At 38.1% G+C, this 25,795-nt stretch overlaps 1 protein-coding gene across 1 annotated transcript in view; it reads right to left on the bottom strand.

The window, feature by feature from the left end:
* spock1 (SPARC (osteonectin), cwcv and kazal like domains proteoglycan 1) overlaps positions 1-25,795 on the bottom strand; it is a 247,271-nt gene that overhangs the window by 58,057 nt on the left and 163,419 nt on the right. The window contains exons 6-7 of the mRNA XM_066716705.1: positions 16,843-16,972; positions 4,917-5,031 (exon numbers count right to left, since the gene is read on the bottom strand). Coding sequence (XP_066572802.1) covers positions 4,917-5,031; positions 16,843-16,972 — 245 coding nt within the window. The remainder of the gene's footprint in view (positions 1-4,916; positions 5,032-16,842; positions 16,973-25,795) is intronic.

Genomic DNA, 25,795 nt, shown 5'->3' with positions numbered 1-25,795 from the left:
ACAAATGCATGGATCCAAGAACAAACAAAAGCATGAGAAATAATTGAGAGAGTGAAAATACTGAAATGGCAATGGGCTGGTTATGTTGAAAGAAAAACAAGCCAAAAATGGACAAAAGGAGCTATAGAATGAATCCCAAGAGATGAGAAACACCAAGAAGTAGACTACATAAAAAGACGGAAATATGAAATAAGAAGTTTGTTGCTGTGACCTGGAAAAGAAATGCTGCACATCAAAACAAGTGGAAATATCTTGGGGAGGCATTCATTCAGCAGGGGATCAAGATAAGCTGATGATGATGCTATAGATGGTGACATTGGACTAGTGCAGGCGAGGAATGGAGGCACTGCCCCTCCCTGAAACCCTGGGGACGATTCAGGGCGGGAGCACCTGAGCGGCTCGTGAGCGGCTCCTGGACTCGATCAGATGGGAAGCAAACTATTTCTGTTAGTTTAGTACTTTTAAGTGTGTATAAACTCAGAATTTTGCAAATGGGAGAAAATCCATTTAGAAGACTGCCTGTTAATAACATTTCACAATTAAATGTTTTTTTGTTCGACCCCAGTGCATCCAATTATCAGAAATATTTAATTTAAAACATTTAAACTAATGTTTATTAATGCTATTAATTATTTTGTTCTTGTTATTTTGTTGTATTGTTTAAAAGGCAGCAGGGCTGAAGTGCTCCCCCCCCACCCCCAGAAAAGTCTACTGTCTGACTAGATAATGCAAGATAGAAAAACAAACAAATTCTATTATCTGCCCTGAATTAATGTAACTCTTTGTTGATTTTACTGGTATTTTGGCATCTCCTTTGAAGTCCCTGCCATAACTTTAAGGCAGCTGATAATCTGAGCGCCGGGTAATAGTGTTTGACATCTCAACTGTCAACACAACTCTTCTAATTGATCCCTTATTCATCCCATCAGATGTGTCCATACTTATCAGCAGTTTAAGTATCTCTTATTATCAATAGAATGTGAGATAAGATACCAACACAAACATTAGGAAAGAAAGCAAACTAATATCCAGTTTCAGATAGCAGTGCTGGCTTGTAATTATATATTCGGTTCTGAATATCCTGCAGCCACAGATTTGGCACAAATGTTTATTTTCCAGACTGAAAGCCAAAGACAGTGGTGGGGGGGTAAAATCGGATTATGAAGCATTAAAAACAATCAGGGCAGTGTTCAATACTAAAACTTTTTTTCACATTTTTGGGTTGTGGCTGTTAAAAGTCAAGTATGTACATTTACAAATGAATTATCTGAAAAACTTGAAAATCAATTCTTACAAACGTATTTTTTGTATTATTATTATTTTTATTTAGATTGTGGAATACTATTATTGGCATCGATTAAAGCCAAGGTGTTCAATTATTCTTAAGGTAATCTCGTAGCTTATGCCATCCGTCTGTTTCCATAATTTCACGTACTTCTTGCACATATTTTGAACTTCTCTCTCTTACTCTCTTCCATATGTTTTCCTGTGCTTGGCTTCTGTTCTAATGCATTACAGATGGCTACTTGTAACAGCAATTGAAAGATTTCCCTGATCTGCACATGACAATTTGCCGAGGGGACAGAAATTAGTCCTTCATAGCAATAGTTAATCAACATGGACATTATTAATCTCAGAACTATATGGAACCACGCAGAGGAAAGGAATTGTAAAAGTGTCAAACGGTTGGCTCAGCTGTAGAAGATTGCACAGGTTTGTTTGAAGGACAAAAAAGAAAAGAAAAGGCACTTAGTAAAGCCTTTAAGCGCATGCAACTTTTGCCACTATTGCTTTGCGTTTGTTTACTTCCAAAATTGAAGAATTGAAAGAGAACGACTGTCCAATATAATTCAAAGGCCACTTCATATCTGTAAGTTTATTACACCTCCTTCTCCACAACCAGAAGCACAAATATTACTTTAATAGAAAACTATCAAAAATGATACGTTTGAAATAACATTTTTTTTTCTAAATCTTTCATATAATTTCAGCCTGTTGTAAGTTTTATAGAGTGAGACTACACAAAACTTTTAATAACATTATAGATGTTAGTGAGAAAATTATCAGCTTTTTGGACTGTCCTTTTTTTTATTCTGTTCAGATCATTAGTTTAAGTTATCTAGACTTACCTTATCTACTGGCAATACGTGACAGAGAAGTGAAATCCAGACAGAGCAATTAAACTTCATATGGAGGCTGACAAATAAATCTTACCATCTAAATAGGCCATCTAATATTAGTAATTCATAACGATGACTATCCGTGACTACTGTTGACATGAAATAGCGCATGATATATGTGATGGATGAAATAAATTGCGCTCTCTTTAAATCTGACCACTTTTATCATCGTAGTTGTGTCTGCTGATTTTATCTAAGCCATTTAACATTATACAGTGTGTCATTTTTTTGATTTACAAATAATAAAATAAGAATAATAAACCCTTTCACTGGTGTATATTTTATGTGGCTGCTGTTATGTGAAATGCCACCAAAAAACACCATTCTGACCTTTCACCTTCTTGTGATAAACGTCTGTTATCTGTTAATCATTCCCAAAGTACCACTTAAAATTAAGTAGTCGATGAGAGCTTAATTATAAAAAAAAGACTTTATAAATAATAGGTGGCCCTGTCACGTTTATCTTGTAAAGGTCTCCTCATTGTTCCTGTGACCATTCATATTCATATTCTCAGTGCTCGGCCGGCACTATAATTATGTGTGTTTATCACAGTATCAATCTGCCTGTAAATTGTATTCCACTCCTACTCACCTGCTCTCATTTGAGCATCTTGTGCACAAGACTAATGTTTCGCACTTGCATACAGTTTCGCAACCAAAGCATTTAAAATATTCTAACATACAACAATTTTATTTATAATATGGGCAGTAGGGAAGTGTTTTCTTATCTGCTCCACTGATGTGAAGGGTGTTTGTCTACCACCTGCCTTTAAAACAAATGCTGCTGCAGTGCATGCTGGGACTTGAGTCAGTCAAGCGTCTGCACTGCCAGTATCAAATGCTGCCGATTCATTTGATCCGAATTGAGAATGGCAGTGTAAACGCGCCTATGTATTTCATAAACCACAACACACCTTGTTCTTATACGGGTAAACCAACAATTATCCAACTCACAAGGTTACTGACATTCTCCGAGAACGTTTTTGAGAGGACAGACACATGACAAAGCGTCTCTATTTTGGCGCCTGCCATTATTTGGACTAAGAATGGTCTCTGTTCTCGAAAGCCACCAGCGTGTGTTTGCACATTGACGAGGTACAGTGTGTCACAGCATAATTCAGCAAGTCAACACACTAGTCAAGTTCCCAACCCCCAAACTCTGCAGACTCAATTACACTCAATTATATGTGGCTGGCAGACGCCCCACTGTGTCAATGCTGAGATTGTTCAGTGAGCAGAGTTTGAATATTTAGACACATTATTCTCATTACACCACAGCAAACAAGCGACTTTCAATAGCAAACTACTGTATATATCCTGTTTCACACTGTAAATGCACATGTTCCTCATTATTCTACTTTTAAATATGGTTTTCAGTAACAACACTTTGAATCATCACATGAAACTCAAAACATCTATTTAACAATCACTTATTTCAACTGCAACCTTGAATTGATCTTCATAGGCGTACGGTTAACATAATAACACAAGCAAATGAATAAGCACAGCTCATTAACAATCAGAATAATTGCTGCCAGTTGGTATGATCATCCATGCTGTGTTGTCTCAATATTCGTATTTAAATGCCGTATTATGCTCCAATTAAAACAGCCAGTTCAAATAGAACTATCACACTAAAGCCGCTAATCATTCAACATAACAAAAGTGAAATTATCTCTGCTTTCTATAACCTTTTCTTCCTACCAATACGTGATCTTAATTTGACAACATCCAGCCTTTGACTCCTTTCGAATTCCAGATTGAGCAGCTAATGGGGGTGTTTGCTATAATAATAACAAATGCGATGCTTCATTAAAGTTTCTATGGAGTTGCGGAGAAATGCTTTGTCTCGAGATGATATCGTTGACACTAGGAACAAACCAGGAACAGGCAAATAAATCATACGGCCCAGTTTATACGATGATAATATCTCGAGCTGTCTTGCAACCTCACATAATCTGAACCACAGCAGAATCCATTTATTTTCACTACAGGAGTGTTACCTGGTACATTTTTCTCAATAAATTACCAAATGAAGCCAAAATGCAATAGCTGGGTTAGGGTGTTTATTTTTTTTCCTTCCATTTTGTAAATAAAAGATCACTGAATAAATGAAAATTGAATTAGCCTTACACATTAATGACAACAAGTCAACCACTATTGTGTAACCATTATTACAAGACCATCCACGTTTTGGTAGAAGCAACACACACCCCTGGAGAGCTCAAAATGTCAAGATGGAAAACTCTTATTTGCAGTGTTTACAGTATTACACACAATGATTTTACATCATTGGCTCTGAACTTCTCTGTGCTTGATAGGACATCAAATAACATATACTGGATTAATCGTTATATTAAACAAGCCTATTTGCAAAGAAATCCGATCGAAACTGAGTGATCTGTGACCATCGGAATGAGACCCCCCCCGGAGCAGACTGCGCGTTTACTCCTGGCTCTGAATGACGCCAGGCGACACGGACACTGTAAATCAGATGTGTTTGAGAATGAAACGCACTGGTAGACAAGAGAGTAAGCTTTCAAACGATGTGCGCATTATAGGAATACAGAGTAACTTCTATGCACAGGAGCTGCGTGTAACACTGCCAAATAATGCTTAAGAGGCTGTAGTAACACAGTATATAACTCTGAAATGTACATTATTTAGTTTTTTTAACCATTCTTATTGAATGCATTTAATTGAAGGCATATTCATAGAGGAACCGAGGAGGCTCACCATTTTTCTCGTTCTTGGGTTTCATGACCTCTTGGCCAGGCAGACAGGGGCACGGTCCGTCACACTTCAGAGTGATGCTCTTTGAAGAGGAACAAGCCTGGAAATCCAGTTTACACTGTTTAGGAAAAGAAAGAGGAAATTATTACAAAAAAACATGAACCAACAAAACCTAAAATATATTCAGTTTCCCCTGTATGTGAATTGTATGGGAATAAGTGATTCATTAGTTGAGAGATTTTGGAACTGAACCAGAGTGCCTGACAAGGGACGACCACCCCCATGCACAGTTGTACAGCAAATTATTAATGAACATGTTTATTTTATTTTTTCCAGTTTCATCATCTGTCACTGTTCTTTCAGAGATGCAGTCTCTAGATTTCCCCATTTACAGCCTCTCTCAATCTAATCTTCAATTTTCTGTAATTTATTCATAATTATTATCATAAATTCAATTAATATTATTCTTAAATTCTTAAATCAAATGAAAACTCCTTTCTACAGCTTGCTCTTTCATTCCTGTTACTTCGGCACAATGGCCACTACACAATCTCCGATCATCAGTTTACTCTTGTTGTTGGGTTGGCTGTGAATGGATCTGCATTTTGAGGGAAATCAATAAATAGACATGGCATGATTTGAAGATAACAGAATAATCACACTGAATACAAAATAAAAACATACCCATACATGTATTTGAACCAATGGAGAACGTTGAGACAGACTCCTTAAGAACTAGGGATTTCAGAAAATGCCAACATGTTGTTCATACTTTCAACCTGCCGTAAAGACTGAAATGCCCTTTACGCATAATTCAGAGAAGCTGATGTCGTTCCCCTTAGCAGAAAAAGCCCTAACACTGCAATAAAGCCCATGGTTTTATTAATTCCCTACTGAGGGCGTTTAACAGAATCCAGCTTAAAGTGTGTTGACTTAGTAATTGCAGAACTAACACTGACATATTGATTTTGCGGGTTCCGAGATTCTACCATTAAATCCATTATTTTCAATTTGACAGCTCTTAGATTCCAATATTAACATCTCCTAATTTAATTTGCTGACAAAAGGTATGACAGTGCCACTTTCTACACATTGAATTATTCATCCAAGGGATCCCAAACATGTACCCCGCTAATCCAATTTCCTGGCTCTGCTGTCCCAGTAAAATGCAGTCTGCAATAATACTGCTAAAATCTTCAGTTGGAGCCTTTCTTAATATTTCTATTTAAAAAAATTATAAAAATTCTGAAATAAGTAGCTGTAGTTATAAACATTATACTTAGGATTCACTGGCAAAAGAAAATAAAAGTATTTGGGAGCCTAGAAATGAATCATTGATATAACATCATGGGACATGGGCTAAAATCAAATCACAAACAAAATAAGTAAATGCAGTAAACGATAATGCTGTCAGTGCTGCACATAAATATTCCACAAAAAAACATGCTATCTCCATAAAGATGACTATCACGCTCTTTGATTTGAGTAGAAGAATTGGAAACAGAAAAGAGCAAAACTGTGTACCTGCTGACGACATAAGCAGGGCACGCGTTCAGTGCATCGTTTAAAACTGGCTTTAGATGGCACAAGCCATTCATTTTCCAGTATTTCAAATGAATCACCTCTACAGTTCCATGTTCGATCCTGGCAACCGTAACACAGTTTTGTCTGTATAAATTTACTCCAGGGCATACACTGTGTACATGACAAAAAAAGGCATTCAGACAAATGTCCTGATGAGAGACCAAGGCAATTTCCATTTTATGGTAATGCAATGTGCGTCCCCTACACACTTCCCATACTGTTATTATGCTTTTAGTAAATGGGCTTAGCAATGCAGTTGCTAAAACATCCTTGTTTAGTTAACACAGAGAAAGATAAATGTGTAAATAAGTATGCATACAGACATGCATACATATAGAAATACATATTTACATACAGGTTCAGAAAAGGTATATATATATATATATATATATATATATATATATATATACACACACACCCCAATCAGCCATAACATTATGACCACCTGCCTAATATCGTGTAGGTCCCCCTTTTGCCACCAAAACAGCCCTGACCCGTCGAGGCATGGACTCCACTAGACCTCTGAAGATGTGCTGTGGTATCTGGCACCAAGACGTTAAGTCCTGTAAGTTGCAAGGTGGGGCCTCCATGGATCGGACTTGTCTGTCCAGCACATCCCACAGATGCTTGATTGGATTGAGATCTGGGGAATTTGGAGGCCAAGTCAACACCTTGAACTCGTGATTCATCAGACTAGGCCACGTTCCTCCATTGCTCCGTGGTCCAGTTCTGATGCTCACCTGCCCATTGTAGGCGCTTTCGGCAGTGGACAGGGGTCAGCATGGGCACCCTGAGTGGTCTGCGGCTACGCAGCCCCATACGCAACAAACTGCGATGCACTGTGTGTTCTGACACCTTTCTATCAGAACCAGCGTTAACTTTTTCAGCAATTTGAGCTACAGTAGCTCGTCTGTTGGATCGGACCACACGGGCCAGCCTTCGTTCCCCACGTGCATCAATGAGCCTTGGCCGCCCATGACCCTGTCGCCGGTTCACCACTATTCCTTCCTTGGAGCACTTTTGATAGGTACTGACCACTGCAGACCGGGAACACCCCACAAGAGCTGCAGTTTTGGAGATGCTCTGACCCAGTCGTCTAGCCATCACAATTTGGCCCTTGTCAAAGTCGCTCAGATCCTTACGCTTGCCCATTTTTCCTGCTTCTAACACATCAACTTTGAGGATAAAATGTTCACTTGCTGCCTAATATATCCCACCCACTGACAGGTGCCATGATAACGAGATTATCAGTGTTATTCACTTCACCTGTCAGTGGTCATAATGTTATGGCTGATCGGTGTATATATATATTATTATTTTTATTTTTTTAAACCTCATATTTGAATCTGTATGTACATATGTACTTCTGTTAACGTCCTACCCTGCTCTATGGCATGTATAAAAATGCTGAGCAGGCCCAGTTGACCTCGATTTTGGATCAAGATGGCAAGAGGAAAGGATCTAAGTGGCTTTGAAAGAGGGGTCATTGTTGGGGCACGAATGGCAGGAGCTTCAGTCACACAGACGCTCAACCGGCTCGTGTTCTGGACAAGTGGGCGAATGCATGTGTGGCGACACCTAGAGATCGGTACAGGCCTGACTGCATGACCCCTACAGTGAGGGGGTCCGGAGGATCTGTTATGCTGTGGGGGGTGTTTTCCTGGCATGGTTTGGGTTCACTTGTCCCCTTAGAGGGAAGGATCACTGCAAATCATGACAAAGTTATTCTGAGTGATCACTTTTATCCTATGGAGAGACATTTCTATCCCGATGGGAGTGGTCTCTTCCAGGATGACAATGCCCCCATCCACAGGGCACGAGGGCTCACTGAATGGTTTGATGAGTATGAAAATGATGTGAATCATATGCTATGGCCTTCGCAGTCACCAGATCTCAACTCAATTTAACACCTATGGGAGATTGTGGACCGACGTGTTAGACAGCGCTCTCCACCACCATCATCAAAACCCCAAATGAGGGAATATCTTTTGGAAGAATGGTGTTCATCCCTCAAGTAGAGTCCAGAGACTCGTATAATCTGTGCCAAGAGCATTGAAGCTGTTCTGATGGCTTGTGGTGCCCAACACCTTACTGAGACACTATGTTGTTATTTCCTTTAATTTGTCACCCATCTGTATATATTAACCTAAGTGACCACGTTTGGAAATGAAGAGAGTAGGTAGTACCATTACTTCAGATGAGTTGTGGAACCAAGCATTGATAAAACAACTGGAATGACAACAATTGAATTAAAAGTGATAAAAGAGTGGAGAATGAAACTTCAAACACGTTTACAATCTACAGATCTCATCATGGCTTTTAAATGCACTTGATGGCAATAAAGTAGCACAAGTTTTCGGAATCAAAACTCTGCATATAACCAATGATTTTATGGTTTTGTATTTTCACATAGACATAGGTGACCTACAGTTTCATGACAGTTCATCAGTACAGTTATCTCCATAAATCTCCAAAACTTCCAATGAAAACAGCTGTTCATTATGCATGGTGAGATGTAATCTCATTTACACAAAGTAAATTATTCAATTCAAGGGTACGTTGAATCAAGTTCACAGACCATAAATTGAGAGTTTGACAGAACCGCACTTTTTCAAAGGTAAGATGATGGTCGGCTGTTCTTTGAACCTAGTCCAGTAGATGGTCTCTGCATATCTCTGTTTTGTGCAGGACCCACCACTCACTGCATTGAGGTATACAATTTCTACCCAAAAAGTATCAATATCATTTTTAGTATTATTATTTTTATTTTTTGGCAGATAACAGTTAAACCCTCCATGAAATGCTCCACAGTCTGAGAATCACACTGTTATCAAGGAACTTTGCTTTCACTGGATCAAAAGCATAGTATTTTTAAAGGATAGACATTCTTTCCTTGGCTTTGCAATATGATTTATTCTTGGTATTCACAAGCCTCACATCAGCACTTTTTTCAGTCCTTCTATATATTTGTAGTACAGTGAAGAAGAGAGGAGTAGAGAGGAAGCTGCATTGTGTTTATTTAATGTGCTGGAAGATCCCAACCTCCCAAAGTCTCTGTTTTAAAAAAATACCCATTCCTTGAAGGGCACTGATCTCTGAAATTTGGGTTTAAAATGTGTCCCAAAGTGCAACCGTATTGCTTTATTATGCTTGGTAAAAAATTCCTTTACAAAAGGTCATTAGACTAAATCCCACTTTTCACTGGATAAATTCCTTCTGCACACACGTGGTATCAATTCCCTGCACTGAGGCATGGGGGGGATAACATCTCTCACATTAAATTTCCCCTTCTCATCTCCGAAATCCCATCTCTTTCCATTTACATGATATTAATTCATCGGCTGTCATCACGAGATTGAAATCCCGGGGTCCAATTTCCTTTCCAATATAGAAAATATCGTCCTTTGAAATATAATGTTAATACATTGTCTGGCGGAGGGAGATTAAAATGTTTTCCTTCTATTTTTTTGTCTTTATTCTTTCCCATACAAGATGTGAATTAATCAAATATCAGATTAGCATCTTCGAAATGTGCCTCCGTTGGAATATTTCAAAGGAAGGATCTAATTTACTTTACTTGTTTAGGTAAATATTGCATATCATCAACCTTGATTTCAGTTGGAGAACAGAAAGCAGAGAAAGGCACTTAGTTGGCATGGCGTGTCAGGGAAGAACCTTTGCAAATGCATGTATAAACATTTATGTTTGCGGAGAAGATTTGAAATGTTCACCCTAGAAAATCTGCCTAGTTTATAAAAGAAAAAGGAAAAAAAGATATATATATATATATATAAACATAGGGAAATCTAGATATTAAATTGTAGTATGAAATATGAGCACGGGTGAGTAAACTGCCTTGATTACAGCCCAGTCCAGTAAACCCTAGACCTGGAATGTGAGAAGAGTGTGTTGGAAATAATCAGATGCCTCCCTTGTGCACAGGAATGTTTCTAGTCATTGGGCGCTCACTTAGATTGCTGTCAAAGCTATCTCAGAAAGTGTTTTTTCAATCAAAGTGGAAGGAAAAGAAAGAATAACTAAAGTAAGTCTGGTTTGGTTCTTGACCTAAAATCCACAGAACACCCAAACATTCTAAAATGGGTAATTTTCCACAGCTCGACAACAATAACCGTGTTGCTTTTTAATGTTGTTTTCTGCAATATTACAGTCTAGTCTGCAGATCAGTATTGTCTTCTGACAATGCAAAACAGGAAACCCTATTTCTGATCTCTGATTGGGTTTGAGCAGATTGTTTTGAGTACAATTTTTGAGAAAATAATTTCTACTGGATAATCTATGTAGTAGTTTTGAACGTGCTTTGTGTTTGTAGCAGAAACATTTAGATTAAACGTCACATTTCACAGATATCAGGGAAACTAACCGTCTTAGCAGTGATAACATGCCAACTCTGAATGCTGCATTTTGTTATAGTGAATAATTTAAAAGACTGTTGGCAAAACTCGTGAAATAAGTTTCCATGAGGTTTGCTTCTATTTAGACCAGAGAGGTTAAACATTGTATTATATTTCTTAGCAGACACCCTTATCCAGGACAACTGTTACAATACATTACTTTTTTAACTACTACCTCACACTGCAGCGAACACATACTTTTAGGAACTATGTATGAACTATGCTCATATAATGCCATGAAAATATGGGCTTTGTTTGAAGAGAGCAATGATAATTCAACTTTGGAGAAAAACTAGGTCTGTGAATTCTTCCTTTGTTTTCAAACTGTAGACGGCTAATACTGATCCTTTTGATTCCTGTCCAATTTCTTATACTATAGATTTAAGGTTACTTTCAATGCTTTCATGGAGACTTAATTTAACACTGCAAGATAAGATGACAAAGTCAAGTTTAAACACAAAGCCAATGCAGATTTGAAGCCTTAAAAAAACATTTAAAATCCTGCGTAATGACTTTGGATGAGCAGGTGGTCTATAAATAAAGTAGCTGTAGTGTATTGGTAATCCCTCATTTTAAGCCTGTTTTGATTCTAATTAAATGCCGTTCACTGTACAATACTTTTCTCTTTTTTCTTTTCTGTACCAGAGGCTATTGAGGTTTGCAAAATCCTTTGATTAAAACGACATATGTGCTTAGAAAAAAAAAGACACTCCAATAATGATAATACAATGAGCTGTTACCGGGAGGTTCAAATCTATTTAAATGAATTTCCATTTGAATGTACAAATCCCCGAAAAATACACATAAGAGGTTTTATAATTCAATTCATTTGACATTTATTAACCCAGGGCAGGCCTCGCTAGAATCATCTCTCATTGAAAAAAAAGAGAGGGTCTGTCCAGGGGAGAGCAACTTAGCTTTCACTGCGTTCACTGCTGGAGTGCTAGAGGAAACTATTTCAAATGAATCTATTACAGAGATAAATAAAATCAGAATGTTAAAAAATATATATGTTACGTTACAACAAAGGTTTCGATATCTTGTGCGCACTGCAAAAGTCTCACCAGTGATCAAATAAACTAAACTTATTTTTTTAGGTCCAAAATATATTATAACTTAAGGAAAGCTATGGAAACACAACAAATGTTTTTAAACACAAAAGTAGACATATCAATATACAGTTGTAGCATTATGTTGGGTGTATTTTGATAAGAGCATTTTAGCTCTGAGCTGAAGCACTGATCTAAAGAAGACCTCTCCCCCCCCAAAGTTATCAGATTTCCTTAAAGTGTGTAACTGGTTTACATCAAAGTGACAGTTTTGGGGAGGATGGCACCGAGAATAGGCCAAATAGTTTGGAATCCTGCTGTGAGATGTCTGGAGAAAGGGGCCTGTAGGTAATAAAAACTCTTTGAAATGGACGAGAGCCGAAATCCAGACACAGAGCTACGAACCCGGGCCAACCGGCATTTCCAAAAGATGGCATGGATAGACATCAGTCATAAATCAAGCCCCACTCCAATAGGACACTGGGGGCTGAAACCGAAATCCAATCTCAAAAACTCAAGAACCAATCATCTATTGATCTGACAGGCGTATAAAGAACAGCACACGGTCTCTCTCTCTCTCTCTCTCTCCCTCTCTCCCTCTCTCCCTCTCTCCTGAACCAGAAACTCTCTGCCACAGCTCAACCTGTAGCTCTGTTGCCCGAACCAGAACCGGAAACCAACCAAGTCTTTGCCGGCAACAGAAGAGTTAAACTGGGAGAAGGAGATTGAGCCGTACGAAGAATTCTTTTAAAGGACTTTATTAAATAAAGAACTTTACAGACTGCGCTGCCCGCCTGTGCCCACCTGATCAGTGGAGTTTTACAGCTGGACAATTGACTAAGTCAACTGAATACGAAAGTGTCAGTCATTTAAATAGCTATTTGAGTCTTAAGAAACTTGACCCTTGGAACAAACAGGGCCCTGCTTTCCTCAAAGACTTTGTCTTCAAGTAACTACGGTGGAACCCCTGCTTACAAAGAAGATTTTGTGCACAACCTTGGAGCATTCAAACCAGTGGAAAATCTGTTTGGAAACTACTCTACTTTCGCGAAACCCCAACTTCCAGGAGCATCGACTGAGTGGAAGTTCTTGGACAAAGCCGAACCGGACTGCCTTTGTTCCAAACCACACGGACCTCGTGCCGTGTGCTGTTATCTGAGCCCGAAGACAGAGAGGCCTCTCTGCGACGAAGTTCAGATAAGTTTAACAGTTTGGAGTTTATTATTCATGACATTTGAGAAATCAATTAGAAATGTTAATCTGTGATTCATAACTCTAGAATGTGTAATATCATTTAGTTTTCTTAAATATAAACGTGTGTTGCAGAAATAAAATCTGTCAACGCCGAGAAATATCTTCTCATTCCTGTTTAACTGTTTAGTCTGAAATTGACACAAGTTAATAGACACCAGATTATAGGTGTCCCTGCCTATCCTTAATCATTGAATAATAATCAGTTAAGGGAAATTGTGGTAACGAGTAATGATAGGATCTTTCTCTGCACCTAAACGTAAATGAGACTGATATATATATATAACGAGAAGTTACCTGACATAAATACTAACCTGTGTAGTTATTTAATGTCCTACTAACAATACTAATGAAAGACTCACCTTCGTCTTACTAACCGGTATTGTAGTCAATGTGTTTATAACCTTTTTTGTTTAACGATTTGTGTGTTATCATATGCGATCCCATGGTCTTTGATTTGGTCACGGAAGTGATTTGTCTTTGATTTGTTGATCTAGAGTTGAATTTTAATTAGTTTTTCCCTTTTGTATAATTACTGTAGTGCTACATTTAGTCTTTGCTTTTGAATAAATCTGACAATTTGTATCTTTGGAATTGGTGTCTGCGTCCAATTATTACAGAAATTGAGTTCTACAAGATTCCAGGATTCGTGATAAGGTGATACTATAAATTCACTTCTTTAATTGAAATGTATAAGTGTACCTTACGCTACACGTACAGTCCACAATGATGAACCATGAGAATTTTTTCTTACAAAAGGATAATACTAATACAGATACTAATGATAGACAGATGGAGTAATAAAATTACAATTAATCATGATTGTAATGATTGAGTATTTTAATTGTGATAAACTGTTGTAGGGGGTGACAAACATTTCAAAGATATCTCCCATTTAGATCACTATGCTTGCCTCAGTGTTGCCTCCCAGATGTATATGGCTGGATTTACACATCAAAAAAGATGCATGTGAGGTCACATAAGATTTCAACATGACCAGTTTTGGATACGGGTCTGTTTAACTGCAATAATACACAGGATTAGGAGTGAGAGTGGAAGCTAGAATGAAAAAATTTTGAGCAGCCAAGACAATCCCAAGTGACCCTGTAAACACGAGATCAGACATTTACTGAAGAGAGCAAACACTACAGAGTGAACACAGACATGCCCGGCACATCACAAGCACCAGAGAACGTAGTTTAATGTCAGCTGTGGGTAATCACATAAATGAATCTACATTCAATTACTGATGTGCTTTTTCCCCCCCTTCCATTCATCTCATTTTAATTTTTCTTTTCATCTTGCATTTCAGCAAGTCTAAAACTTAATTTGTTGCTTTCATTTCATTATGAAATATGTCTTCGTTAGGCGATGTCCACACAATTCATAAATCATTTTTGCACCATTCGCTTAAAACATCTCGGCTGCCTGAGTAATATTCCTTGATTACAGTGATCATTACACTGTGCTTTTGTAATATCCTGGAGCACTGAAGTGAAACCAGCAGACCTAATGTAGTTAATAGCTATGCAAACTATTTTAAAAGGCACCCCATCAACAGAATCACTGGCATGATGTTGGTAATGTAGTAATATAGTCAACTCTTTCCTTTTTCTTTTTTGTAGCTACAAGCTTCCATTGAACTTAAAAACTGTCCATTGCCCAAATGAGCCAATTTTGAACTATACATATATAGTGCATACATTATTGGTAGAGATTTAGTTGCAGTTTGGGCTTTGCTTCAACCATTGGTGTGCTCAGGGATTGGGTTATGGCCACCATTGGACTTAATGATTTAGGAGGGTTGTGGCTCATAAAGGGTTAGGTCTAGACTAAGAGAAGCAGGTTTTGTCTGGTAGTTTAATATTTTAAAGTTAAAGCTAGGGTCTGCAATCCTGAGAGGCCAGCAGTTTGCAGCTTGTTTTGAAAGCATAGAGCCGCCCTCGCTGCAGAGGCGTCTCCAAAGCCACGCCCCCTCCATCACACATGCGCACACGGAGCAGAGTCTCAGCGCCAGGAGGAGAGACGTGTGGGTGGAATCAGAACCGCATGTCTCATTTTCACAGGTTAGACATTACAATAATAACGAACGTAAACAACTTATTTACGGTTATTATGTTTTTAAAAATAGTAGCTGCGCTTCGCCTTCCATTCTCGCGCTCGCTCTGCACAGCGTCAAGGTTCCCGCGCTGATGACGTGCGATTGTCTGCGCGAACAAGTTGCGCGGCGGTATGCAAATATAGGTTGACAGACAGGAAGGACGTCCTATCATTACATTCGGACCGAATGCAATGATTGGTCGATCCTTTTTTAGTCCTGTCCCTTCCACAGAAGATATATATATATATATATATATATATATATATATATATATATATATATATATATATATATATATACACATACACATATTTAGACCACTTAAATTATTGATTGCTATCAGGATGTGAAGAGACTTTCAACCAGTATAACAAAAAATGTTTGGAAAAGATTGCATACCCTACCTTTAAGAGATTTGGGATTATACAGTCAACTGAGTTAGGATGACGGTTGAGAAACCCACTCCATTATTTGCTATAAGTATAGCCTAGTCAGAAACAAAATACACCTCATCTGCAGATCAGTCATCACAGATTGCTTTGCAAAATGCAACCATCATCTTAATGGAAGTCTAATTGTATCCAACATCGCTGTGAAAGCTAGAACATTTTTTTAATGGAATTCAGCTAAATAGTTTTTACAACTTAAATATAATTCTTAAACCATTGTTCCTTAAGCTTATATCCCTAATTAAACAATTATTGTAATAAATCATAAAAAGAACACCTACTTTGGTCATTCAGATGCCATGAAATGTAAACTATTGCACATTTTTCGAGTTCACATTTTCAATTTCAATTTTAAATTTGTAAAGTGATCTTGAGGTCCCTCCAAATTCACATATAGAGAATGGCAGTGCAATCCCATCTTCAAAATAAAAACAAAAATGTTTTTACCTCAAAACAGCAAACAACTCCACAAAAATTAGGACAATTGATTTTCTAAAACCAGTGCAGCCTCCCATAAATATTTTTTACTTTAAAAAGGTGCTTGCGATTACAGAGAGAATGTTATTGGAAACTTATTTAGCCATTAAAGTGCATGTTTTCCTAGGTTTCTTATCAAAGTGGACGATTGATAGGGTAAGCTCTCAGCAGACCTGGGGTAATTGAGCAAGCTAGAGTACTTTTCAGCCATCCTGAGGCACAGAACACCAGAATCCAATAGTAATCCTGGTCAAAGTTCATTGCATCCACTATCCATCACAGGTGGCATGGTCATTTGCTGCACAGTATTTTTTAATGCTGTTTCAGATAGTGAGATACACTCCACACAGCAGAAGTACAAGTCTGACTTTAACCCTTACATTGCCATTAGTATCATTTTGTGCTTTTGAAAGAAAGTCCACAAATATTGAAACACAAATACAAGGTTTGAAACTTCAGTGTTATTATTATTATGAAGAAAAAATACATAATGGGATGCAATTAAGGCAATTATTCAAGCAGGGGAATACAATAAAGGCACTAGAAGCTTGTAGATGCACACTTTGGGTTTCAATGCGCACTACAGAACAACACATCAATATTTACCTTAGAGGAGTACGTGTGTCCGTCTGAGCCACAGACAGGGCTGGGATGGGTCACAGGACAAGATTTACACTTGGCGAAGTTTGCGGTTCCCATCCAGTGCTTATGGTTCATGCTGCCTCTCCTGGGTACACTGTAAACAGACACGGAGTCAAAATACGCGGAACAAAAGATGAATCCAGACATATTAACCGCTACACACAGATCAAAGAAGAGACTATTCCTCTGGACAGTAACTCTAATTCCACTGTGCAGGGTATGCGTTTCCTTAGGAAGGATCACAACCATTGCACTCATTCGTAAATGAAATAATCCCAGTTTTGCAATCTGCTGTAAGTGGTTTTAAACGTTATTAACTATGCTACTACTAACAAGTAAAAATAAGGCATAATATACTCTCATTTCTGTTGTTTTGGGGGCGACATGGGGGGTGTAACAAGTCATCAAATATTTCAAATAGATTATAACATGCCATAAAACATATAGTACAAACTCAGGGTCAATTTATGAGTGTGTTATAAAGCATCTTACTTGTATAATGTAACATATAAAGTTTTGTATATTTTATAACATTATTGTAAAACAAATATATATACATTTACTCAGATACAGAATAAACAGCATATCCCATCTGTAAAAAATAGGAAAAATTACATTTTGAACTACATTATATGTTATATAATTTAGATTTCTTTATCACATTATTTTTCAACATTTTCAACAATTACTTCAATAAAACATTTTGCTGCAGTACAAGAACACCTTGAGAATGTAACCTGATGTGTTACATTATGCATTTTGATTAATACTAGAAGCATATAATTAAAAACTAAGTTAATAAATGAAGAAAAAAGATACATGTTTAATATATTCATAGTTATGGCCCCTTTAGACTCAGCTTGACTAAGTTATTATAAGAAATTAATTTTATTTTTATTTTCATCAGTTGTAATGAACATCCTCCTTGTGTTCCCTCCGTGAATTTATTATGCACAATTCACTAATTATGTAACAGAGTACAAAGCTGTGTAAATTTGATGACACAACCTACAGAAAATGGAATTGGCATTAGGTTATTTATACAAGGATTATATATGATCTAATTAATCAATTGATCTAGTTTTAACCTTAAAGTCACATATTTTAAAAGGTACATTACAATAATGTCTGATATCATGTCCACACAATGCCAGAGTCACTTTTGCTATACAGGTATTTTAAGACTTGAATGCCGTGGAATCCAGCAATCTGAAACCATTTTTGCAACAGCTAAATCGTTGCAGTGTGTGGAATAAGCAAATAAAGTTTGCTGCTGTATGAGGACTGAAATATTTGAGTCCCTTACAGAAACTGAGAATTTGAATTCTTTTCAGGATATAAACTCAATACCAAAGGAGAAGAGGCCATCAAACATATTAAACATCCATACTTAATTTGATAAGAAATGTAATTCATTTGTATCTTTAAGTAAATGCTGTAATAAGGGTTTTGGATCAACAGATTGCTAGCAATTGTACATCAATTTAAGGTACAATTTGGAAGAGATAATTCGTACATTTCTATTTTTATGTGCTGAAGTGATGATGTACTGACTACCACAGACATGGGATGGATTGTGTGAAAGGGCGTGCTCAGGAAAGTCTGTTCAATGGCCTGCTTCAGAGACTCTCTCACATGTTCATGGAAACTAGATTTCTGGTTCCTGTGTTCAAAGTAATTGCATTAAGTTTGTTTTTTATTAAGTGATAATAACTCCAGTGCAAAGCCAAGAAAACGGTTTAGCGACAACAGCAAAATGAAAAGCACTCTGCAACTGGTACAAACAACACAGTGCTTAAAACCAATTAGCTGCAAGCTGTGCTGATATTGCTCTGTGCTCTGCTAGACACTTTTTATTAGCATGAAGGTTTTACACACGCATGTGGGCGAGATCGAATCAAGATTCAAACCACTACATGCAGTTGGGAGTCAGATATATTTATATATATATATATATTAATCCCTGAGGTTAGAAGCTGCACATGTCTGTCAATAACAGTTTTGCAGAGAATATAAACCAACCAGCTCATCATTGAGCTATTATGCATTTCAACAAAATAGGATTGTACTTTTGGAATCATGTCACACACCTACGACATTTCTTCTGGTGGTCAACACAATGAGCTAGATTTCATATTTTGATGCAGATTGAAGGTATTGGAGTTTGTTTTTTTATCCTAATTTCTCTCCCTTTGCTTTGTGCACTGCTCTACCCCAATATATTAGATAATGACTAATGGAACTAGTGTCTGTTCCTCATCAAACAGCTTGCCTACGTATCCCTGGAGGTTTCATGAAGAAACCACAACAGTAGACAGTACTAATTCACCAGAGCCACCCACACTCACTAACATAATGTGATATACATGGGTAACCTCACACTCAGAACAAGCTGTATATACATTATAATTATAATTATTAGGTTACATCAGTTAAATCTGAAGTGAAATTGGAAAATAATATACAATATTATAATACATACATGTACTAGTGACATCAGGGTTTTTTATTGCTATGTTACCAGTTCATAAAAATGGAGGAAAAGATTTTTGGTTAGTTTCTTTCTTTTAATCTATTTACACATCAGAAGGGGATTCTATACTTCCATTTAAAATTAAACACATTAAGCTATGGGGGAAAAAAAAACATTACAGGTATGAGCAGATGTATGAATGTGCAGGAAAGCATGACGTGGTATTAAAAAAGAGGGAGGGAAGCCTGCTACTTGTTCTTTAAATTGTAGTTAATTTAAATCAATTTCTGGAAGAAGGATAGCCTGATAAATTATAAAACAGAAGAATTTGGTGAAATCTGTACAGCCTTTGTTTGAAGGTCATTATGTTTGAGATGTATTAAAATAATGAATATCTGATGATATATAGCTTGTCAGGAAATCTCTCTGGTTTGAGCAGGAGAACGGATATTGAAGTATATTCTGACTTATTGCTTTCCATTTATTTGTCTTCCATGTGGCTCGCTCATGGCTGAACACCCAGCAATCATTTTATTTCAGTGCCTACTTTACACAAGGGAACCATCACGCAACAAGGGCTGTAGAGGAGAAAACAGAGCCTCGCAGAGAGGGAGAGCGAGGCTCGCTTGCACAGTGATTCAGCAAACTAATCACTGAGTCACCTGCAATGCAATACAGACGAGTTCAGCCCCAAACCTAGATACGTCTGTCTATCCACACTCTTGCCTTCAGGGGTAATGAGTTCTTAAAGAACAATAAATAAAAAGAACCTGAGAACATAGTGTAAACCACAAGAGTCTAATTAATTCTTTGTTCACCTAAGCTGATGGAAAATCTACAGGCTAACTAGCAATTAGCTCATTGGAAGCATTTATATTTGTCAGTGAGCTCATTGAACATGGTGTCATCTTTTGCATTGTATTATATGAGATTGTGTTTCTTCAGAATGGTAGAATAAGAATCAGTTGCAGATGATGCATACAGTCAGGTGTATACACTGTATTACATACAGTGAGGGAAAAAAGTATTTGATCCCCTGCTGATTTTGTATGTTTGCCCACTGACAAAGAAATGATCAGTCTATAATTTTAATGGTAGGTGTATTTTAACAGTGAGAGACAGAATAACAACAAAAGAATCCAGAAAAACGCATTTCAAAAAAGTTATACATTGATTTGCATGTTAATGAGGGAAATAAGTATTTGACCCCTTCGACTTAGTACTTGGTGGCAAAACCCTTGTTGGCAATCACAGAGGTCAGACGTTTCTTGTAGTTGGCCACCAGGTTTGCACACATCTCAGGAGGGATTTTGTCCCACTCCTCTTTGCAGATCCTCTCCAAGTCATTAAGGTTTCGAGGCTGACGTTTGGCAACTCGAACCTTCAGCTCCCTCCACAGATTTTCTATGGGATGAAGGTCTGGAGACTGGCTAGGCCACTCCAGGACCTTAATGTGCTTCTTCTTGAGCCACTCCTTTGTTGCCTTGGCTGTGTGTTTTGGGTCATTGTCATGCTGGAATACTCATCCACGACCCATTTTCAATGCCCTGGCTGAGGGAAGGAGGTTCTCACCCAAGATTTGACGGTACATGGCCCCGTCCACCATCCCTTTGATGCGGTGCAGTTGTCCTGTCCCCTTAGCAGAAAAACACCCCCAAAGCATAATGTTTCCACCTCCATGTTTGACGGTGGGGATGGTGTTCTTGGGGTCATTCCTCCTCCTCCAAACACGGCGAGTTGAGTTGATGCCAAAGAGCTCGATTTTGGTCTCATCTGACCACAACACTTTCACCCAGTTCTCCTCTGAATCATTCAGATGTTCATTGGCAAACTTCAGACAGGCCTGTACATGTGCTTTCTTGAGCAGGGGGACCTTGCGGTCGCTGCAGGATTTCAGTCCTTCACGGCGTAGTGTGTTACCAATTGTTTTCTTGGTGACTATGGTCCCAGCTGCCTTGAGATCATTAACAAGATCCTCCCGTGTAGTTCTGGGCTGATTCCTCACTGTTCTCATGATCATTGAAACTCCACGAGGTGAGATCTTGCATGGAGCCCCAGACCGAGGGAGACTGACAGTTATTTTGTGTTTCTTCCATTTGCGAATAATCGCACCAACTGTTGTCACCTTCTCACCAAGCTGCTTGGCGATGGTCTTGTAGCCCATTCCAGCCTTGTGTAGGTCTACAATCTTGTCCCTGACATCCTTGGACAGCTCTTTGGTCTTGGCCATGGTGGAGAGTTTGGAATCTGATTGATTGATTGCTTCTGTGGACAGGTGTCTTTTATACAGGTAACGAGCTGAGATTAGGAGCAGTCCCTTTAAGAGAGTGCTCCAAATCTCAGCTCGTTACCTGTATAAAAGACACCTGGGAGCCAGAAATCTTGCTGATTGATAGGAGATCAAATACTTATTTCCCTCATTAACATGCAAATCATTTTATAACTTTTTTGAAATTCATTTTTCTGTATTTTTTTGTTGTTATTCTGTCTTTCACTGTTAAAATACACCTACCATTACAATTATAGACTGATCATTTATTTGTCAGTGGGCAAACATACAAAATCAGCAGGGGATCAAATACTTTTTACCCTCACTGTATATTAAAAAAGTAGGATTCCTTTTTGAAGCATTCCCTGAACAAACAACTGTCCCTTGGCTTGGCCCGTCTGCGGTCTGTCAGTTCCCAGAGGGCACTCTTTGATAGAAGAACGTTAGTTCTCTCGATTAGGACTGCCTGCTTACATACAGACTTGAGTGGGAAAATAACTGCTAATGGTAGAAATGCATAAAATATTAGACAACCTTAAGTTGCATGGTCAGGTGTTTAAGTAGGATTCTCTCTAATAAGTTGTATAACGGGTATCCAAATCCAGAAACAGACATCATAAGCAAGCTTATACCCGCATGTTTTCAATATGCAGTATTACTTTAAAGTAGTCATTTTTTTGGAAGATAAAGACTTTAGTTCCAGTTCTGATGTGGTCGGCACTACTTTGGCAGGGAAGGTTTTTTTTCATACATCTGACAAAGGGATTGGATGCAGTGCTACCCAGGAGGTTATACAGTTCCACATTCATCTTATAGAAACTTAATAAACAGTGTGTCAGGTAAAGATCAGGACTTCACCCTGCCAAATGAAAAGAGCAGTAGTCTTTATGGAGATTGTGCTGTAGAAAGCATCAAATGAAACATATCTCATGTAAGATCACACAAGGACAGCAAAAATGAATGTCCACATACACATTTAATCCTTTCCAGTTATTTGTCTTAAAACAATATGAGGAACAGTTATGCATTTATGTATGTATATCTATTTCACAGAAATCATTGGGGTCCCAGTGAAAACTATTTTTGTCAGCGAGTTCAATGCTTCCCTCCTGCACTATTGCTGCCTCAGAGTTCATTCGTGAAAGGACAGTTTGAAATTCTGGGATTGAATAGCTACAAAAACAGAAAAACAAAAGCACATATGGTCTCCCCTGATGTTTTAACCTTTCTTTTGTCCTTGTGTTGTAAAGGCATGAACCAAAAAGTCCTTTTGTTCCATCAACAGGGAGTACATGTGATTTGTGTCTGCCATTGAACATGCCCCCGCCGCCGAGGAAACCGAATTCTGCAGATTCCATTACGATGACAATACCATGCATCTGCTTCTCGAGGACTGGCACATTTATTCTATTAAGGAACACAATTTGGGTATTGCCTCCGAGAGCACAGCAGGAACTCTTGCGGTTTACTTCTCTAATTAATCATATTGGAAGTGGCAGAGCCAAATTTGGCTTTGCCGCGCTGTTGATGGGTCCTGTCACAACATTGTGTGAGCAATCAGAGATTCATTAGGTGAAAACATATCTACACAAATAAATAATTAAGAATTAAATGTTATTGTTACAGATGGGGGACTTGGGAATTGCTTTTTGTGCTTCGGGATGAGGCAGAAATAGGCATTGGTCAAAGCAAAATGCTGAAGAACCTCTCTCTAATGTATATAAGTCACATAGTTCCCTTGGCACTAAGAACCACCCAGAAAATGTCACCTTTAATACACATTTGAATGTATGTATGCATCTATGTATGTATGTATGTATGTATGTATGTATGTATGTATTTCCTTATTTGTTTGTTTATCTATCTAATTACTGACTGTTTAGCAATACTGGGAAGTAATATTACATGCTTGCGAGACGCAGGACTGGATGTAACCAGCCCTCCACATTGAATGTATTTGTGTCAGAGCAAGCTACTGCTACAGAGCGATAGTGAGATTAAGAGGCTTAGAATACACTTGAGTAATCTGCCATTTTCAAGAGTCTTGACATACAAAATGTGTGATAGTGGCAAACAAAACAACTGCTCTTAACCCTGGTCGTGCCCAGGGCCAGCTGTCTCCGGCATCGTCATGCCCATACAGACTCGGTCTTATTCTGAGTCCTTATTGGCTGTAGACCTTGACGCTGACACCTGAGTAGATCTAAGGGGATGTAAAATTACAATATATTTTCTAACACTGTAAGGTGACCCTGTACATTCTAAGAACAATGGCTCAAACTATCAGTAGCGAGGTGACTGTGGGTCAACCCAGAAAATCTTATTATCAGTGTGACTGCACTGAACAGAGAAAAATAAATAAATCTTCATTGTGTTTGCTAGAAACTGATATTTTACTTAAAGTCACAAGCAGTTTTCACCCTTTCAGAGAATAATCAGTGTATTTGCTCTTTTGCTTCATCAGCCCAATAGCAACGTAAATAGCCCATTTTACCCTAGGGTGCCCATGCCACCATTCTGCACAGCCTGTGCCGGTAACTGGGAAACGGTAGATTCAGCGAAGGAGCGGCGTGTGAAGGTTGTTAGGCAAGGCAAGGTAATGAGAGGCACGGTAATTAGAGCAGGGAAGTCCCCGCCACAATCTCCGCACTGACCAGGTGGACAGATCAAAGATCAATGATCAAAGAGACTAATGAGCTAATGGGGAGGGAAAATACGTCATTAGTGCTCATGAAATAAAAATGGGCTTTGCCAGGAAATCAGGCTTTAGTCTGCTGATTGTCTGTGGAGATACCTGAGCCAGGTTAAAAGATAAAACCCTTCTTTAGCTTGTAATAGAGAAAGTTCATATTATGAGCAAAGCGAGATGAAAGCAGGAGGGATAAGGGGCATAATCACTGATCAGGACTTTTTCTAAGCAGTATTTTATCAGTATTTGATTGGCATTCATTGCATTAATACTATTGTAGGTTTGACAATAATGAGATGAAATAAGCAACATACTCTCGTCCCTGTCTGGACTCTGCTTCTAATATAAAACAGCAACTGCTAAACATATAAGAAACAATAATATGCTTAAGAGTTTGTACAATACCATGAGTCACCATTAGCTAGTTAGTAACTCTAGTTCCCTCATTAATCCATAATGCTAGCAGGCCGCATTCCCATGCAGCGGCTTGTGGGATCTGCACACGCAGAGATCACAACCATTTCACAATGCAGCCAGATGTGTTATTGAGAAAACTTGGAGCTTTACCTACTTCACACCCATGGGAAACTGCCTTGTTTGTAAAAGTAGGGCATCAAACAACATGGCACTGTTCTGTCATATCAGAAGCAAAGTTTGGTAGAAGAAAGATTTATTCAGAAAGGCTCCTTCAGTGTGGACTAACGCTTAAAGTTTATTCAGTTGAAATTAAACTTGAAACTTACTATTATGTTTTCTCTTATATACCTTTTCAGTGGGTTACACATGTCAAGTTTACTTTTTAAATCTAGCAAGAATACAATAGTAAAAATGCTTTGCACATTTTAATACTGTAAAGTATTTTTGAAAAGTGTCAGAAATAACCTGCAATTTTACATTCCCATCAGAAAACTGGCAGATCTTGAATTGTTACAGGCAGTCTCTTGTGTTCTTTCCAAAAAAATCAAACAAACAACAAAACAAAAGACCAATTGTCTACAAAAAGAGTAGGAAAAAAAGTCCAGGATGGAAGGTATGAGACGTGGAAGCAAGTTGTGTGCGACCAACCCTGATCCCCAGACTCACACATCTTACACAATGTCACAAATCACAGACACAGGGGTGCAACTAACTTTCTAAAGGTGAAAACTAGGTGGCACCCCCCCGCCCTCGTACAGCCTACTTAGCACACATTCACCAACCACCACCTGGTGAGGAGGGAGAATTTTTTTAATAACGATGAAGTTTGTTTCCCTCCCAACAATGTTGTAGTTTTTCAACAGTGATACAATGGAGAGAGTCCCTTTTATATATATATATATATATATATATATATATATATATATATATATAAACTAATTTAATCTTTCCTCAATCATGCATCAGGGGAAATCTAGCTTAATAAACTGCAGTACGGCAATAATGGCCCTGAATTAATGATGGCTAACACTTATCTGACACAAATCTAGTGCAAACACAGGACCGGAGA

Source organism: Amia ocellicauda, chromosome 11 (assembly GCF_036373705.1).
Source record: "Amia ocellicauda isolate fAmiCal2 chromosome 11, fAmiCal2.hap1, whole genome shotgun sequence".
NCBI classification, from domain to species: domain Eukaryota; kingdom Metazoa; phylum Chordata; class Actinopteri; order Amiiformes; family Amiidae; genus Amia; species Amia ocellicauda.
The sequence above is the reverse complement of the archived record's forward strand: the minus strand, read 5'-3'. Positions and strand labels throughout refer to the sequence as shown.